Below are 17,509 nucleotides of genomic sequence, written 5' to 3'. Positions count from 1 at the left end.
ACCTTGCAGCCGTCACAAAGACACAACCTCTAGATCCATACTTTCAGCAAGAGAAACCTGTGTGGCTACCTTCTGCTGCCGGCTCTGCTCCTGCTGGGCTTGGACCTGCTTCTCTGCCTTCTTCTTGTCGGCTGCCTTGAGCTTGCGAGCATGCGCATTTATCTGCTCCTCGGCCGCATCCACAATCTTGGCAATGTTCTGCGCGTACTGCAGCCGTCGCTTTGCCTCCGCCTCTGCCCTCTTCTTCCTGCAAACACATGGCACCAAGTTACACAATCATATCATTATTAACGCTATTCCTGCCAAAAGTAAGATGCGTCTACAGGGAAAGGCTGCCGCATATCCTACCCCTTGTTGGACTTGCCAGGTTCAAGCAAGACTGAATCAATCCTGGGTGTTTTCTATTTGGGGCCTTCTTGCATACGTGTCCACAGTTTCAGTGATACAACTTTGTCCTGACTTGCAACAGGATTGCATCCTCTTGGTCAGAGTAGGCATAGATTTTGAATACTTACTTACCAGAGCACCGCAGGTATGCTGGGACTCTGCAAGAAATTGAGGTTGGATAATAGCAGAGCATGCATGGAGAGGGGGGCCAAGGCAGGCTTACCGCATCTGGCTCAGCTTGACCTGAATGGTGGTGGCCTGCTTTTTGAGTTTGATGCCGGCCACCTCGTCCCCTTCTGCTGCTTTTCGCAGACCCTCCAGCTCAGCAATGGCATCGTCCACCTCCGCCTGATAAAAAACGCAACAGACAGTGTCAAGTGAGACTTTTATTCACTCACAACACCTGCTCTTGATCATGCATGTGCCGTGCGCATGTCTGTGCGTCTCTGCGTCTGCTTCGCAACGACATACTTTGCACATAGAACACGGTATGCATCACTCCAGAAACGCTGCACTTTCATGCATGCCGATGTCCCGTATGCAAAGCCAAACAAAAAAGCAAGGTGCGCAGCAGATTGAAGACGAACAATACATCTTGGCAGCAATCGAAGGCAGGTTTTGCAGCAGGGTGAAGCTGCCTGCAAGGTACCTGTGCGGTGCCCATGCGGTCGCGTGCGTCAGCAATGATGTCAGCGTTGAGGCCGAGGCGGGAGGCGATGTTGAGCGCGTTGGAGCGGCCGGGGATGCCCCACATCAGCCGGTACGTCGGCGCCAGCGCGGCCTCATCGAATTCCACGCTCGCGTTCTCAAAGCGGCCGTCCTGGTACTTGAGCGACGTCAGCGAGCTGCGGCAAGGGAACCACACTGATTGTCAATCAGAACAGACTGGCAAACTGTGCCAGCATGCCAGTAGAAGGGGAAGGCTTCTGCCTCAAGGACTCTCAAGCAAGGACAACCAGTTCGTGCGGTGCTATTCACCCATGCTGCTTTGCCGTCAGCGCGACTTTTCTCCGCCAACAACATGACAGGTGCCAAGATCACGCAAAGAACGCAAAGCCTGCGGCACAGCTCAGGTGCACCGCAGCTCTGAGTGAAGCGCAGCATCATCAGGCACCATCAAGCTGTCAACGCCTTTCTGGGTATTTAAATATCACGCTCAATACAGTCCACCGCGCATGTAGCAATCGGTTGGAGGCGCGCGCCTGTGGTGGGTTGTGGCCACGGTGATGGCCGCGCCGCGCGCGCCGCCGGCGGCCAGGGCGCGCAGAAGCGCGATGCCGAGCGCGGCGCCCTCCGCCGGGTCGGTGCCCGTGCCCACCTCATCCAGCAGCACTAGCGACCGCCCATCCGCCTCCCGCCGCAGCGCCTGTATCGGAGATTCATCAGACTCTAGATTGGAGCCTGCCGCACAGATTCTGCGACATGCGCTTAAAGTAGTTAAGACAGCGACTGCCGCAGAGAGTTGGACCGCCAGACTCTACAGCGTGCGCGAAAGGTAGCCCATGCGCCAACAGGCATGCATGACCCCCGCTCAACACAAGCCGGAGGCCGATATTGCACCCTTGCCACCAGCATGAGCAAAAGGATAGGCGGGTTATCTGAATTCTGGAAGTTGCATTGGGATCTTCGGCCATATTTCATGTCACATGTGACAGCACCAGCCACATAGCAATGGGTGCAAAGAAGTATTGTGCTTCTTGAGTGCCACGGCGCCTGTGTGCGCAGTGCAGACACCCAGGCAGGGCACAGGAGTGGGAAGGGCATATGTAGTGACTTTTGGCACACAGTTAACAGGGAGTTGATCTTTCCAACTTTGCCACTGTAGCACCACTCCTTTGCGATCGGCGCATTTTTCTTGTCCCTAGTACAGAACCGACGCGGCACACCTGGATGCGGCGGAGGTGGCCGGAGAATGTGGACAGGTTGGCGGCCAGGCTCTGCTCGTCGCCGATGTCGGCCAGCACGCCGGAAAACGGCGCCAGCCGCACCGGCGCAGCCGCCGGCACCGGCAGTCCCGCCTTGGCCATCAACACCGCCAGCCCAAATGCCTGCAGGGGCGCAACAAATACATTAGACGGTGCAACCTGCATAAAACAACAGCGGTTCTTGTGCTCAATGAGGATTCGCAGAATGGTTGTATAGTGCCTGGTAGCGTCTCTCCCTCAAGCATAAAGGCGATCCTCAGCAATGATGCATTGCCATGAGGATTCTCTCCCGGCTCCGCAGCCCCTTCCCCACATACGTCTCTCTCGCCGCTGCTATTCATAGCTTCATCACCCCAACTTGTCAGAATATCAGCAGCAGTGGCATCAAGAGCGCGGGTTTTGTCCGTGCGCAGTGAATTTAAACAAAGTCAGGGGCGGTACTTTGAGGGTGGCGGTCTTGCCGCCTGTGTTGGGTCCGGTGATGATGACGCAGCGCGTGTCGGGCTTCATGCAGATGTCGATGGGCACTGGCGGTTTCGGTGTTCCCTCGTGTCCCTCCTCTGAGGCAGCTTCCTCCTCAGATGGCTCATCCTGCGATCGATTGCACACCCTTTCATGCTCATCTGACCAAATTCTGCATCTAAGCTGCTGTTGTTTAAACAGTTGTCTCAGTAAAAGAAAGCCATCATGCAAAGGGTGTCTTGAGAAGCTGCAGCTCGCCTGCAGACGCACTTTTGCAATCTCTGGAGAATCACTCAACACACACAAGAACAAATCATCCTATATTGAGGGTGTTTGGCAGTGCGCACCTCTACGAGCATGCCTGAGTTGCGCGCCATGACATCTTTCCGGTTGGACAGGCGCCTGAGGGGCCCTGCGCTGGCTGCTCTGCTGCTCTGAGGCTGATTCCTGGCGGCTGCCTCCTTCCAGATCAGGTAGTCTGCATGCAGTAGCGGGTGCCTACACAGGCATTCCTGTTTCTTTCTACCTGCAAGCCTAATCCTTTTGGTACCACAATAGGAGCCATAAGCTTGATGCTCTGCAAGGAGTTAGCTGCCACAGGATCTGGAATGCATACAGCAAACAGGGTGCAGAGCACCGGGCCCAGCATGCAAGCAATCTCAAGACAGCCTTCAGCTCACAAAATTATCAAAGCTGTTGCAAGGAAACAGCGGGTGAGGTCCCATCTCTCCTGAGATGTCCTCTGCTCAATTGCAGGTTTGCGCATAACAGTGAAGCTCATCAGACTGATGTTCAAGACAAGACCCCTGCCCTTCCCTGTGCAAAAAGAGGTGTAGACAAGCCTGATCAGGCCATGTGTTGACATGTGCGCGCACCTAAGCCTGCGCAACCTGATCAAGAACTCATCATCAGCCTCTTTTGGCGATGCTGTGGCCCGCTGCAGCGCCTGTGCCTCCTTCTGCCTGCTCGTCCGAGCCTGCATCACACAATCACTCTCAGTCAGTGAGTCACGATTTATTGGCTTCTAGCCAGACTAGAGCTGATCGGCTGCCTGACTCTGATTATCAGAGTAAGGTTGTCGCCATCACACAACGTTGTACTGCCTTTGGCCAATTGCTACTATAATATCCCATCCTGCCATTGTTTGCTCCTGCAATGGCAATAGCTTTCTGTCTTCAAGGATCCATCTTCTTCATAGCGGGCAGTAGGGAGAATGAGATATGATTTCTGCACTCCTCCAAGGCGCAACGAGCAAGCTGAGCAACCGTCCACAAACCTTTGTGGTGCGCGCAAATTCTGCAAAGGTTGGCAACTCTCCGTTGATCCAGCGGCCATACCGCGCCTTGGCCGCTGTCAGGTCCAGCCACAGAACCTGCGCAGCCGCAACAGACCACCCACATCACCCAGGGGACTGCTTGGGATGCATGCGTCCAGGAGTGTGCGCCTACACTGGATTTTTGGCACTCTTCCCGCCTCGCATGCACTCTTCGGCTCGCATGCATCTTCGTAAGCGCGTCCATCCTTCTTCATGCTTTGGCAGAAGGAGCCATACATGTGATCACTTCAACCATGCACATCCCCAGAACAAGGTGTCTGGCACCTCATGTTAGATACCTCCCGACACCCCATTTTGAAGGACTTTTGAGGCTGCCCTATTCTTCAGCATCCCGAAACGAAACCTCTCGAGTACTCTGCAGGTGGACGTCACTAGTTGCAGCAGCAGATTTCACGCACAATTTCCAACGCGCGGCGGACGTCCTCTTCAGCGTCCACGACCAGTCCGGTCAGCCGCCACAGCACGGCCTCCTCGGCCGCGTAGGCCTCTCCACGCGCGGCTGCCAGCTCGTTATTCAAAGGTACAGCGGCGGGGGGCTCCAGGTAGATGATGCCCGCGGCGCTGCCCAGCAGCACGCCCCTGGGCGGCTTCTCGGCAGCCGCCACCGCCACGCACAGCCGCCCTGACTGTACAGCGCACCATCGAAGCACCGCCTCAGAAAAAAAAAACTCCGATTCACTTATTGCCCATGCCACGATTATGACTACTTCTGGTGACTAAATAAACCACAGCACAGCCGCCCCGACTGCACAGCGCAACACAACAGTGCTCGAGCAAAAAGCCCTCTATAACTAGGACAGGCTGCTACAATCAAGAACCTGCGCATGCCACTGCTTCCGACGTGTGGGCCGCATTAATCATGCAAGGGCCGCCCTACACTCCCGGTGCAGCATCCTGCAGCTATATTTATCTTCTGCAGTACCATTGTATCACACCCTCAGCCCATGCACCGCCAATTCCAAGCGAAGCATCTCATTTGACAAGACCCGGCCATGACCCAAGTGCTCTCCCATGGGAGGAACAACTGCGACTGTCTTGCAACGATAATGGTGTGCTGTGGCACATGATCTACCCCTCAGCACAAACACCAGAGTCACATCGCGCTGCTGCGCTGGTGCAGATGCCTGTAGGTGCCGGCACCTGCTCGGAGACCTCCCCCTGGAAGCCCTTGAGCAGCGAGCGCAGGCGTCCCTCCAGCGTCCGGCACCGCCCGCGCGTCCGCCGCACGTCCTCGCTCGCGCCCTCGCGCACCTTGGCGCCCTCGTCTAGAGCGGAGTTCACCCCCGCCACGATCTCCGCATGCCCTGGCAGCCCCTGCCACATAGAGAGCACTCCCACATCGTCCGCACTCAGGTGCAATTTAGCTCTAGGGCTGGTCAACCTGAGTGCACTCAGCAACCCCTTGTCACTTTCTGGAAAAACACAGCAGGTGCAAGGATTTCAAGGCAAGGATTTCCACACCCTGCCGCTGTTTGCTTGGTAATCCTCTACCTGTGCGCTGGGTGCCTGCCTGTACATCTCTGTCACGGGAATGTGCACCCTATTTCATGCCTGCTAGCCTGCAGGTTGGAGCCCTTCGTCTGCCTTGCCCATAGAAGACCCAAAACGAAACATCACAGCTCCGCATGTGCATTGTGCAGCCCCATCGTTGAGAGCTGACCTTGACGGTGGAGACGACGGGCCACAGGGCGCTCTCCTCGGTCAGCCGGCCCTCCTGCCCGGCAGCGGACAATATCGCGCGCTGCAGCCTGACGGCACCTGCCAGCAGCCCGGCCACAGCCGCCAGCTGCGCCGCTGTCAGCATGCCTCCCCGTGACGCCCTTTTTATCCCCTCCTGTGCCTGCACGAGCCAGCCATCTTGCCTCATCACCACTAAGCCTCATAAATTGACTGGTGGGCTGGCGAACTTTTGTGCAGCAAGAGAGCAGGAACCTGCTATAATTTATCCACTGGAGCCTGAAAAGCACCCATGCAAGCATAGATGCAATCCACCCTCAGCGTGAACTTCCTGCCACAGTCTTTGTGCTGACCATCGCACACAGGTGGACCTCAAGGCCTTTCAAACCACAAGGCCTTGTGCAGAGGGTGGAAGCGCACCACCGATGTGGAGATGCCTCCAAAATCCAGGTCAGCTGCATACTCTGCCTCCAGCACATTGACTGCCCTGGTCTCCGCTAGGAGCTGCACGCTCTCTGCATGCGTATCTGGAACCTGACAGCACAGAAAAGCAACTTTGGACAATCCAGTGCTTGCATGCACATTGCTCAACATCCCAACAGTAGACACTCTGAAAGACAGGAGGCTACGTACGTGTGTTGCATAGAGAGATGCTGCTGCAAGGGCTTTAGTCACTTAGTTGGCAAGAAAGTAACCTGCAGCTGCAGAGCTTCTTGTCTGCCCAGAGTTGTGGATGCAAACTGAGCCACGTGGGAGCACAGTCGAGGCCATTCCAGAGTGGCCATGGTGTCATCAGCAGCTGATCTGGGGCGTGCTATGGCAGCTGCCTCGCCATCTGATGCGAAAGCTGTCAATACTCTGCTCCCTCTACGCCATCGGATGGACCTGGAGCGCACACCAAACCAGCACAGTTGGTGTGCTGTTTGGGATGTCCCGAGACTTCAGTTGAGGCTGACACATTGTCCACTATGGACGCTGTCACTATGCTTGGAGATCCACGTGACGTACATTCAAGTGGTCTTCGAGCTAGATTGTGAAGGTGTACCTCTTCATGGGAGGCACATGGAGCAGAGCCCTTCTGTGCCTGATATCTACTTGGATGTCCTCTGAGCACGTCCCCGTGCATCCTGCCCTGTACGATATTGTATGACACTGACACGATCCGATCATGCTTATCAGATCGACGTCATTTGTGATAGCAGATCGACCTTGTACAGTCGTGGGCTTTTGGAATACAGTAGGACGATGAGTCAAGTTCTTGCGTCTGGATGATTACAAGCTTGTTCTTGAAGACAATAATATCCTCTGGGAATGCCAAGTGATGGATCTCACGGCGAAACCAACAAACAGTTCACATGGTCGGCAGCTCAAAATGGGATTGTTCAGCAACTTCAACAGGACATTCAATGAGGCAACCAGCACGTGTAAATGCTGATCTGACAATCACCAACATCCAAGACATGCTAATGTACAGGACCTCAGTTCTGCAAATGGCTCAGTCCGAACGTTAGGCACGGGGCGTTCCAGGTCAGCTTCCTGACCAGGCCTAGCTGTCCTCCTTTGTGCAGCCTGCAGCTACTCCTCACCAAAAACATTTGGTATAACTGCCAGAAATGTCCTCCAAAGCTGCAGCTACCTTTGTCCTCATCCTGACAGTGCAGGTCATGTCTGGAGGTTTGAGTCTTGTCACAGCCGCTGCCGCAGAGTGTGTGGCTCAGCCGCAAGTATACTATTAAGGATGCATGAACGCAGCTTGGAGACAATATCTCTTCCTCACAAAACCATGTGAGATCAGCATGTTGATACATGCAGCAGGATGCTGCAGGCCAGTACTATTATTTTCCACACCACTGGGTGGTGCTGAAAAACACCAGTTTTTTTGGGGATTGTGACGAGATGCGCGCAGCTCCAGTTGCACGGTCGCTGCACTTATGCCTTCACAGCCTTCTTGGGAGCGGCCTTCTTTTTGGGCGCAGCCTGCAGCAGCACATCAATGACCTGATCAGCAAAATACCATTATCCGGGAGCCCAAGACGCACCAAAGAACGTTCCTAACAATGGGTCTCATGTCCAGACGTCTGTCTTCTTGCTCTCTTGAGCTGCTACAGAACACAATGAACTGACAGGGTGTGTATGAATGTTACCATAGCAATCACATCTCTTGTAAATATAAGTAGATTGGTGGATCTGAAGCGCACCTTCTTGGTTGCGGGCTTCTTAGCCTTGGGGGTAGCGGCAGCCTTTTTGGGCTTGGGGGCACCGGCCTTCTTGACCTTGGGAGCAGCGGGCTTCTTGGCCTTGGCAGGCGCCTTCTTGGGCTTGGCGGCGGCCGGCTTCTTAGCCTTGGCCGGGGCCTTTGCCTTGGGGGCGGCGGGGGCCGCGGCGGCGGCAGCCGGCTTGGGAGCAGCGGGCTTCTTTGCCTTGGCGGGGGTCTTCTTGGGCTTGTCAGCCGCGGGCTTCTTTGCCTTGGCAACCTTGGGCTTGGTCACCTGCACAAAAGACGGCAGTGCACATCAGCATAACTCCTTGCAGCTTTGCATGCACTTCGCTGGAATGCGCTGGCGTGTGTTGGTGGCAGCACTGATCCATGTGCAGAGCCTAAGGTACTGTGCTGGAGTTCCAAAACCCAGCAGTATTCGCAAGTGATCAGGCAGCACTACTAAGAACACCCAGAGCAGGTGTTGCGTCCCCTCTCCAGAGCTCGAGGTGGTTTATTAGTTTAATTCTGGGGAGTTTGTACAAAAAGTAGCCACTTGGGCTGCTATCCCTTAAGTGAAAGAGAGGTCTGACAGGCTGTGAGTCACAGTAAGTGTGTGATGGAGGCAGACCTTCTTGGCAGCGGGCTTCTTGACCACCTTCTTCTTGGGTGGGCCCTTCTTGAAATCCTCGCTCAGCTTGTAGCTGGCCTTGACCTGCACACGCACAGACATATGATTAAACACCTGGTTTATATATGGCCAGAAGAAGTTCTGCATGGCCTATCACCTGCACCGTGTTGCCTGCACGTCTGGCTTCTAGAACATCCTGGCTGGAGCCAAGGTCTGAAGTACCAGCCCAGGGTAGCTGAATGCATGGAATAGCCTTCACTTCCTGACACCACGCAGCGTGAAGACTGCAATGAAGGACGCATGCAGCCTGCTAACGCGTCTTCATCTGTCTTCACTGACACTGCTGCCAGCTGTCTGACGAGGCACCTTCGAGATGTTGTAGTTTCTATGGCGAGACATTGCGGTGCATGCTCCTGCATATGCCTTGCATGCTCCTCACTGGACAATTGCCCTATTTGCGAACGCGATGGACGCGTGTATCCACCGACTTCACGCCAACATCCGACATCTTCAGGGTATCTGTTGTTACGAAGTTCCGTGTGAGGACATGGAATTTATCAACAAGTCTACTTGCTGGGTCCTCTAAGACATGAGCGCCGTAAAGTAGGGCGGCACCTTGACGAGCTTGCCCGCGGCAGTCAACCTCTTCAGCTGCAGGGCTGTGACCTTCTCCCACCCAGCAGGCAGGCTGGGGTGCTTCTGGCCGATGACCTTCTTAATGGCCGCCGGAGAGGACCCGCCACGCTCCTTCAGCGTGAGGATGGCCTCCTTTATGAGGTCCTGCAGCACGTAGGTGACTTTAGTTGCTGACCGTCGCAAGATATGCGTCCACATCTCTCTGTTGTTGACGGATGACACCGGCGACGGAGGCATGCTCTTGTAAGTCTGCCTAGGTACGTATAGCAGCCTCCTACAAGACACAAGGCACAGGAACACAAAGACATGCAGTCAGGGCTGAGTACAAGGGCTTCGGAGGCAGCTTCCGCGATCGGCAGGGAGGAGCGCACAGCATACGGAGAGTGGGTGGGCTTGGTGCTCTTCTTCTTCTCGGCCATAGTTGCAGTTGCGGGCTTCGGCAGCGTGGGCAAAAGTGCTAGGCAGAGAGGTGCAGGCAGCAAAATGCAGTTGGGTTTTGAAAATTTGTGTCAAAACGCCTCGTTTAGGTTCGGGGAAGAGACAGGGGGGCAACAACGCGGGGGGCCCCAGGTCTCGGCCAGGTGGGGGCCAATCAGCGTGCGCCAAACCATCTCTCTTCCCCCCGGAGAGGCAAATTGTCTGTGAGGGACACCATGTGCAGCGATGACGGAAGTAATAAAAATCTCTTCGGGGAAGATGCAATGCATTCATTCATTAAGTTGCCTCGTGCCCTGTACCGTCACAATATGGCCCGGTGCCATCATGATATATATTTGCTTGCTTGGGCTGACTTTTGTTGAAATAACTTTCCTCAAGTTGAGGCTCTTCATGGGGTCTGGATTTGCCAGGGACGCTTCCCAAAGGTGATCAAGGACGTGGATGCTAGCAAGATAAACTTTTTGCATTGACAATATCCTCATGAGATCACTGACGTGTGTCAAAATATATGGTTGGGGATATCCGATTTCTTTTCATTATCACCGAAGAAGGTTAGCAATCAGCAACTTTAAGTTACAAGCATTCACTAAAACAGCTGCTTCAGCTCTATCTGCATTCTACATGTACAGGAGCAGAGCACATTCCTTGCGTACAAGCATAGCTGCACACCGCAGTTCTCACCTAGGCCTGCTTGCTGCTGTCAAATCCCGTTGCCCGCCCACGTGCATGCACTGGTTCCATTCTAGAGCGTGCCAGCAGCGCGCTGCAGCAGCCAATGCCTTTATCTTGTGGGAACAATGTCATCAATCTGCACCGCACACCAACAACAGACACTCATCTCCACTGATGCACTCAAGATTTGGGCGCCAATACGCAAAGTGACGTGTGTTACAAAATGGAAGCAAATGTTGCAGTCAAGATTTGGGCGCCAGCATGCACCATGACATGTATCAGAGGTCGAAGCAAAGCTACGATTTCAGACCCCAGGAGGATCATAGGTGACTAATCTGTGCTGATCTGGCATGTACTCCTTGCTGATCTGGCATGTACTCCTTGTTGATCCGTGGCAGCATGAGAATGGAAGGTATTGATGGTCTGAGCACAAGGTTATGCAAGAGAATTTCTCACCTTGAGGATCATGCGCACGGTCTCTGTGGCCAGGTTGAGCGCTGAAGTGCTGACCAGCAGCGGCTGCACCACATTCTCTTCCAGCATGTTGCTCACCGTGCCCTGCACAGCAGCCATCAGGGTGTCCAGAAGCTTGTCAAGCTCACATGCAACCTCTGCCTGTCAGCCTGCACTTTGCCACTGTCTGGACACAATCACCCCTGCCATGTCACACAGCAACCATGTGCATCATTGTCTGCCGATATTGGTCTGTGGTCTGTGGCCGGGCGCTCTCACCTTGCGCACGTTGATGCCGGCGGCGTGGTCCCCTTGCGCGTGGCGCTTGCGCAGCTCGGTCACGATCTCGATAGGGTTCAGCCCCGCGTTCTCGGCCAGCGTGAAAGGGATCACCTCCAGCGCCTCTGCAAACGCGCGCACGCCGTATGCCTCCATGCCCTGCGCACAACCTCCTCTGTTGGCAACAGCGCACTTGCATTCATCACAGCCTGAGTTCTCGTGGGAAAGAGCATACTTGCGCTCATCACAGCACAGAATGTCTGTTGGCAAGGGCTCACTGAGAGCATCAACCAGGGCACCTTGCAGAGCCCCGGACATGAATAAGTATCAGCGTCCTAAAGCCTACCAGATAACATGACATGCTGAGGCACTCTCTTTGAGAAGCTGAGCATGTCCAATGTTCTGGCAGCCTTGAGCACTTGATAGGGCTGGCACCACCGCTGTGGATGCCCGGCCCAAGCCTCAGCTTGGCTTGAAGAAGCCAGCATAACATGCTGGCATGCGACCACCACATGGCCTCCATAGAAATTTGAAAAGAGTCTGGGGATGCCAAAACGGAACAGATGCTGAGCCCTGCTTCACAAGCGGCTGTGCCTCTACCCGCCAGCACGGCCAGGCCCTTTCGAGATCACTGCAGCTCTTCCCAAACTACAGCAGGCACGTGCGCAGCGTTCGCCAAAAGGGCACACACTCTTTGCTTGCTTGTGTGGTGAATAATTGTAACATATTTGAAAGATCCATGGCATGGTGGCGCACCGGCGCACCGCAAAGGTCTCGGCCAGCAGACATCGAATAACTTGAAAGTCCATCCCTAGAGGCTGCAAGTCAGAACAGGAGTGCAAGCGCACCACAAGGGTCTTGGCCCAGCGCTGCAGCTGGAAGGCAACCTGGACCTCCGGCGCGGCGCCCCCCGCGATAAGGAAGCGTTTGTGGACGAGGCAGCGGATGACGCAGAGGGCGTCGTGCAGGCTGCGCTCGGCCTCCTCCAGCACCATCTTGTTGCTGCCGCGCAGCAGCACCGTCGCCGTGCGGCTGGCGCGCTCAATGCCGCTCACCTTCACCACCTTGCCCTTGCCCACCTGCGCGCATTGTGACTCATCATCTTACTGGATTTAAACGTGGACTTGTTATGCGGTGGAGGGCTTGCAGTTGCGGTGTGTGGTGATCACACGAGTGAGCTTCGGCTGCATGTTTGTACTGACGAACGACTGATTAGCAAATTTTCTCCTTTTCCATTTTGAAGTAAATGCAAAGAAGCCTCCTTCCAGGCCACTGGGCCGCTAGTGCTTGTGCAAGATTATGTCAGTGCACCATCTTTCTGAGGAGACAAATCATCAACACCCACAAACCACTGGACTGCAGCAGCCTCTAATGAGTATGACATGGGTCCACAAGACCTTCTAAGCAAAGCGAGTTTGTCTTGTGAACCCACAGTCTGCTCAGAAAAGAGCCGTGAGCAGAGCACAGATAATCATGGGCAGCATGCACCACACCCAGCACCATTGCTTGGCCATATGGCGTGACATCTTAAACCAAATAGTCAACTATTAAGTGCTCCTATAGACAGCCTCTCTGTCGTCCTCCTGTCTTTGCCTCCTCTCTTTGCATGTCATGTGATGTACTAGGGTGCCCCAACCTAGGAGTCGTCTGAGGCCTTGCTGCTAGAAAAGTCCTCAAGGGACCTCGACCAAAAGGTCAAGGAAAGGGGAAAAGAATCATCCCTAGCTCAGGCATGATTGGACGTGCATGCAGTCATACGCGCGCCGTCTACGAGCAAGCCCTTACAGGACTGCAGGGGTACAGAGGCAGCGGTAAAAAAGTAAGCAGGCATGCGGGCATGCGCGCGCACCGTCTTCTCCTCGACGAGGCCGGCGTGGCCGAGCTTCTCTGGGCGCATGTGGTCCACGTGCGCGATGGGCAGGCAGCCCAGCGTCTTGCTGATGAACTCGATGTCGTCCCGCTCTATGTCGCGCACCACCAGGATCTTCGCCTTGGCCTGCTCACATGCACAGGACTCTTCAGGACTGGCATGCGAATCTTCAGCCCCTTTTCTAGACGTTGCAGATCTTACTGTGGAGATGAGAAAGATGAGCGACCTTCAACGATCACGCAGAGTAATCCCATTATACCACAGAGTGGAGAGTGAGTCAATTCACATCTAAATGCTCCTGGGTGCACTTCTGAATGCTTGTGAATGCACATGCATGCTCATGGCAGGGAGCTCTTGGAATGAGCCAGGGAGTGGAAGCAGCCTCACCAGGTAATGGAGGGAGAGGTCGGTGACTGCATCGCGCAGGATGGACTTCTGTATGAGCAGCACATTCGCGCCGCTGGCCCTGATCTTCTTGATCATCTGCAGGATGTAGTTGCGCTCCTCCTTCAGTATCCTGCAAAGTGCATGAGCCCCTCAGTAAAGCCCATTTCTGCAGCATTCAAGAGCTTGCTCAGCTGAAAAGTGAGGAGATTCTCCCCTTCATTCATAGCCCTGCCTGCTGCAAAAGTCGTGCTTTTACACCACTCCCGCAGAGTTTCACTGCCAAAGTCAATCTGGGTGGTCCTATGAAAAAGTTCAAACAGCAGCACGTCCCCAGACCAGGGTTGTCTTACGGACAGCAGCATGTTTGTGTTAAGGAGCAAGCAAGACGGGTGTACACCCAGTTCAGCTCACCTGTCCATCTGGGTGTAGTCAGAGATGATGACATTATTCTCCAGGTCGGTCTTGGGCGGGGATATGCAGAACTGGATGAGCGCGACCTTCGCATTCTCCACCCTTGAGGGGCCCCCCGCCGTCTTTGAGGCCTTCTGGTCAAAGACCACTCCGTCCACTAGCTCTGAGTCATCCACCGTGCCCCCCAGCTTTGTCACCACCTTGATGTCCTTCAGGTCCAGGCTGCAGCATGGCACCAGATGTCTTTCAGTTGAACTGCACACCATTCGCAATTATGTGCAAAATTTGCTGAGTCGGCAGAAAACACAGCATTAGAGAGAGCTTGCTCACTAGATGAAGAGGAGTCCAAACACATGCCATAGGGACACGATTGCCATGTAAGTACACAGAACTGTCCATGGTCATTAATATGGCAGTAATTTGGGGGAAAGTGCCACTCACAAGTCTGGGCGCGCCGGGTCCAGGACTTTGAGAACAGCGTCCACTGCCATGGGCGAGAGGAGAGTGGAGTACTGTGACACCACCTTGCTGCTGAGCGACCTGCACCCACACCGCCACTTTTGAATTACAAATTGACGAACCAGAATCATGGACAAACAGCAGAAGATTCGCATGCATGACACCTCCAAGTCAGGCCATTGCTGCAACATTGCCTGCATCTCTGCCAGGAACTACCATAATAACACTACTTCAACGAAGGGTGTCAAAATTGCCAAATTTTTGACAGAGTGCAGATACATCAGCACTTTGTGGCATGGAGTGACTGCCCATATGAGACAAATGAGCCTCAGGTGGCTCTCAACATGTTATTCATCGTTTAAATCAAGATATTGTTGCTTAAACACTGTGCAAAGTCACAAAGGATGAGCGGCTGCGCACGTGTTGGCTGCTTTGATGAGGGACTCGCGGTCACCCAGGTCCACAGGGATGGCCACGCTCTCCAAGATTTCCACTGCCTTGGCAGCGGCCTTGGCGAAGGAGTCAGAGATGACTGTGGGGTGTACACCCTTCTCCAGCAGCTCAAGGCACTTGCGCAACAGCGCTCCACAGATCACTGTGACTGATGTGGTGCCATCTCCCGCCGCCACATCCTGTAAGGCACCATTTCATCAACCTCTTGAAGCTTATTGACATTCCTTTTTACGTGTTGCGGCGCTCCAAAGTGCTCGGAGAAGATATGCATGCATCAGCAGATCTGCATCTCGGCATGCTGTGCGTGCCAGCTTCACAGGGTCAGATGTTGTTAAATAACAATCTTCCTCTGCATTGCCACGGTGACGAAGGAACACCAAATGCTCAAATGGTGATCTGTAGAATGCCAGCTTCTATACGGCTTGTATGATGCATCAACTGTCAGTCTGGAGGTTGAGATTCTGTACCTGTGCTTTGGCAAGCTCCACAAGCATTTTGGCTGCAGGCTGCGTGACTGTCATCTTGTTCAAGATAGTGGCGCCATCGTTGGTGATGATCACCTCGCCGTTTGGCTGGGTCACCTGCAGTCAGACACAAAGGAAGACTGTTGGACCAGTGCAGCTTGTGTGCATAGCTGCAAGGGATGCAGATGAAACTCCATGCAGGTAGCCTTCAAGAATGGTCTGGCATACCATCTTGTCCATGCCACGAGGTCCCAGACTAGTGCGGACAGCATCTGCAATAGCCTTTGCTGCCAAGATGTTTGAGTGGCGGACGTCCTTTTTCCTAGCATTGTCCCTGTGGGTGCGCCAAGATCCTTCAGCGTGATCTACAGTGTACAGACAGGGAAACACAGGATCGCGACGCAGCTGCACATGGCAACTTGTGCAGAATACAATAGAAGAAGTAGGTCCTTCAGCAATGCTACCGTTTACAGCCATATCGCATGGAAAAACTATTCATGACGCCATCACAATATGATCAAGCCGAAACAGAAGAAGCTGCTCACTTATACGTCTCTCCCTTGCGGGCAACCGTAGAGTTGGCCATCTAATGACCTGCTTCTATGCCTGTCCCAGCTTAAACGAGTGCTACCTCACTGCCGTTTATCAATCAAAAGTCAGGAAGAGGTGTCGATACTGTTCTGCGAAAGTCAATCACACTGAAGACTTGATCGCATATTCGACATCTGCATCAAATAACCTACACGTATATGCGAGCCATGAGATCAAAATTAGTTGTTTCCAGTCTCTCGATCTGGCCGTTTTGCCCAAAGGCAGCACCTATTTAGGACGTTTACATGCAAATGCAGGCTGTAGGGGTCTACAGGATTGGAGGTCTCTGGACCAGATGCTTGAGGGACAAGTGTGTCAAGCAGGAAGTCCTCCTGTTGATACACAACAATCCTTGTTTGCAGTGCACATGCAAGCACATGCTCACTGAGCCACACTACACATCATCAAAGTAGACAGCGACAGCTATGCTCAGCTGTTCTGCAACATAGTCTTCCAGGAAGCGCTGCTTCCGCTGTTCACCAGTAGGCTTGAAGGCCAGCTTCACTGACTTGTTGGCTGGCACGTCAAAGGCTTTCTTCATGAAGCTCTCGAGCTCTGCCTTGGTTTTGTACTTGGTGATGACCTTCTTCGGTATGTAGGTAGAGTTCTTGTCGTTGTAGGACACCTGTTTTAAGGAATAACAGCAGAATTCAGCTCCAGGGTCCTGCGTTCTCAGACTGAGGGCAGATCAACTTTCAAGGATGTGGGCTTTCACCTGTATGATAGGTTCTTTCTTATCCCATATTGCGTCCAGAAGGCCCCGCGCAATGAGTCCGTACACAAGTGTCAAAGCCTGAAGGGAGAACGAATGTTTGTCACAACTGCCACAAACAACCACTATTTTGGCAAGCTCAAGACATCTGAAACAGGAAGTACCGCATCAGCAGGATCACACTTTGAAATCGAACTCTCTCCTGCGCTCACGCCAGAAATAGGAAGATCAGGCTCGATGATCCCATCCTGCAAGCCACGAGAAGTGAGTAGGCAGTGAGCGTCGTCTGAACCCTTCTAACACTCAGGTTCAAACCCTCTTTTTCAGTCCATGCTGTGCATAACACAGCTGCAGACTGGAGTTCCTTTCGTAAAAGATCTGCTCTAGGACTTTGCAGAACCAACGGGGCCTACCGTTGAATAAGCTCTGCTTCCTCGTGACGACAGGTCCTGGGGCGGGTGTTGCCTCACCTGCATCACTCAGGAGTCCCCAATAAGACCAGTCACTATATGCATAGGCAGGTAACCGATTAGAAAGGTGCTCCACGTACCGTGGGAAAGTTGGTTTTCAATGCGCTCTCTAGTTTGACACAGTTTGTCTTGTACTGAAACCTCGCAGCAGTCTGCTGCACCCGGAGACCAATTGAAACCGTGCTTGCCAGCTTCATACTTGCTACTTGCATCGTGCTACTGAGTCTCCTTCCGTAACACGGAGAAAGATCTCATATGCCAAGTCCTGCTCACATTCTAAAGAATCGCTACACTAAAGCTAAATTTATACTGATTACCCTAATTCAGTAACCCTAGCAGGCAGCTGCCTGCACGTGAGCACATGCTGCTGACTCAGATCTGCCAAACTTGCTGGTCGTTGGAACGAGGCATCGGGTGCTCAAAGGATACTTAATCAATGGGAAGAATCTGCTGCTGTCTGGTAGATCGAGGGTCTGGTAGTGTTCGGTGCTTGGAAGTCAAGTTGCGAGGACTTCTAATTGCGACACCAGACGCCTCCGATCAAATATTTACAAAACTTAATCAAATATTATTTAAACGAGCGTATTCGGTACCTTGGA

The 17,509-nt window shown here is 53.6% G+C and overlaps 4 protein-coding genes across 4 annotated transcripts; 1 reads left to right on the top strand and 3 right to left on the bottom strand.

The window, feature by feature from the left end:
* Positions 1 to 606: 606 nt before the first annotated feature.
* COCSUDRAFT_38365 (hypothetical protein) lies at positions 607 to 6,572 on the bottom strand (the record flags this gene model as incomplete). Its single annotated transcript, XM_005643609.1, has 14 exons — positions 607 to 735; positions 1,037 to 1,207; positions 1,610 to 1,753; positions 2,274 to 2,435; positions 2,754 to 2,903; positions 3,122 to 3,272; positions 3,650 to 3,750; positions 4,051 to 4,146; positions 4,509 to 4,732; positions 4,837 to 4,855; positions 5,251 to 5,424; positions 5,771 to 5,950; positions 6,208 to 6,291; positions 6,483 to 6,572. 14 exons carry the CDS (start codon positions 6,570 to 6,572, stop codon positions 607 to 609), a joined length of 1,875 nt encoding a protein of 624 aa, XP_005643666.1.
* A 475-nt stretch (positions 6,573 to 7,047) lies between these two features.
* On the bottom strand, positions 7,048 to 9,738 carry COCSUDRAFT_54749 (hypothetical protein). The gene is made up of 5 exons (XM_005643608.1): positions 9,623 to 9,738; positions 9,231 to 9,395; positions 8,616 to 8,699; positions 7,986 to 8,276; positions 7,048 to 7,764 (listed from the first exon to the last, which is right to left on the bottom strand). The coding sequence occupies exons 1-5, from the start codon at positions 9,668 to 9,670 to the stop codon at positions 7,717 to 7,719; spliced, it is 636 nt and encodes a 211-aa protein (XP_005643665.1). The 5' UTR covers positions 9,671 to 9,738; the 3' UTR covers positions 7,048 to 7,716.
* A 509-nt stretch (positions 9,739 to 10,247) lies between these two features.
* On the bottom strand, positions 10,248 to 15,860 carry COCSUDRAFT_25996 (T-complex protein, delta subunit). The gene is made up of 12 exons (XM_005643607.1): positions 15,683 to 15,860; positions 15,366 to 15,471; positions 15,141 to 15,254; positions 14,641 to 14,852; positions 14,203 to 14,301; positions 13,762 to 13,983; positions 13,351 to 13,480; positions 12,943 to 13,089; positions 11,942 to 12,172; positions 11,094 to 11,252; positions 10,818 to 10,919; positions 10,248 to 10,497 (listed from the first exon to the last, which is right to left on the bottom strand). The coding sequence occupies exons 1-12, from the start codon at positions 15,721 to 15,723 to the stop codon at positions 10,471 to 10,473; spliced, it is 1,590 nt and encodes a 529-aa protein (XP_005643664.1). The 5' UTR covers positions 15,724 to 15,860; the 3' UTR covers positions 10,248 to 10,470.
* A 95-nt stretch (positions 15,861 to 15,955) lies between these two features.
* On the top strand, positions 15,956 to 17,085 carry COCSUDRAFT_34360 (hypothetical protein). The gene is made up of 4 exons (XM_005643606.1): positions 15,956 to 16,353; positions 16,444 to 16,521; positions 16,624 to 16,642; positions 16,991 to 17,085. Exon 1 carries the CDS (start codon positions 15,980 to 15,982, stop codon positions 16,139 to 16,141), a length of 162 nt encoding a protein of 53 aa, XP_005643663.1. The 5' UTR covers positions 15,956 to 15,979; the 3' UTR covers positions 16,142 to 16,353; positions 16,444 to 16,521; positions 16,624 to 16,642; positions 16,991 to 17,085.
* The last annotated feature ends 424 nt before the right edge of the window (positions 17,086 to 17,509 follow it).

This window comes from Coccomyxa subellipsoidea, assembly GCF_000258705.1.
Source record: "Coccomyxa subellipsoidea C-169, whole genome shotgun sequence".
Lineage (NCBI taxonomy): Eukaryota > Viridiplantae > Chlorophyta > Trebouxiophyceae > Coccomyxaceae > Coccomyxa > Coccomyxa subellipsoidea.
The sequence above is the reverse complement of the archived record's forward strand: the minus strand, read 5'-3'. Positions and strand labels throughout refer to the sequence as shown.

What these genes read in the sequence shown, in the direction of transcription:
- COCSUDRAFT_54749 (XM_005643608.1), bottom strand. Translation starts at nt 9,670, where the DNA reads ATGGCCGAGAAGAAGAAGAGCACCAAGCCCACCCACTCTCCGTATGCT. An exon ending in CCACCCACTCTCCGTATGCT is followed by an intron (nt 9,396 to 9,622) that starts GTGCGCTCCTCC and finishes TACGTGCTGCAG; the next exon opens with GACCTCATAAAGGAGGCCAT. An exon ending in AGAAGCCCGCAACCAAGAAG is followed by an intron (nt 7,765 to 7,985) that starts GTGCGCTTCAGA and finishes GTGCTGCTGCAG; the next exon opens with GCTGCGCCCAAAAAGAAGGC.
- COCSUDRAFT_34360 (XM_005643606.1), top strand. Translation starts at nt 15,980, where the DNA reads ATGCAGGCTGTAGGGGTCTACAGGATTGGAGGTCTCTGGACCAGATGC.
- COCSUDRAFT_25996 (XM_005643607.1), bottom strand. Translation starts at nt 15,723, where the DNA reads ATGGCCAACTCTACGGTTGCCCGCAAGGGAGAGACGTATAA. An exon ending in TGGAGCTTGCCAAAGCACAG is followed by an intron (nt 14,853 to 15,140) that starts GTACAGAATCTC and finishes GGTGCCTTACAG; the next exon opens with GATGTGGCGGCGGGAGATGG. An exon ending in GACCCGGCGCGCCCAGACTT is followed by an intron (nt 13,984 to 14,202) that starts GTGAGTGGCACT and finishes GCCATGCTGCAG; the next exon opens with CCTGGACCTGAAGGACATCA.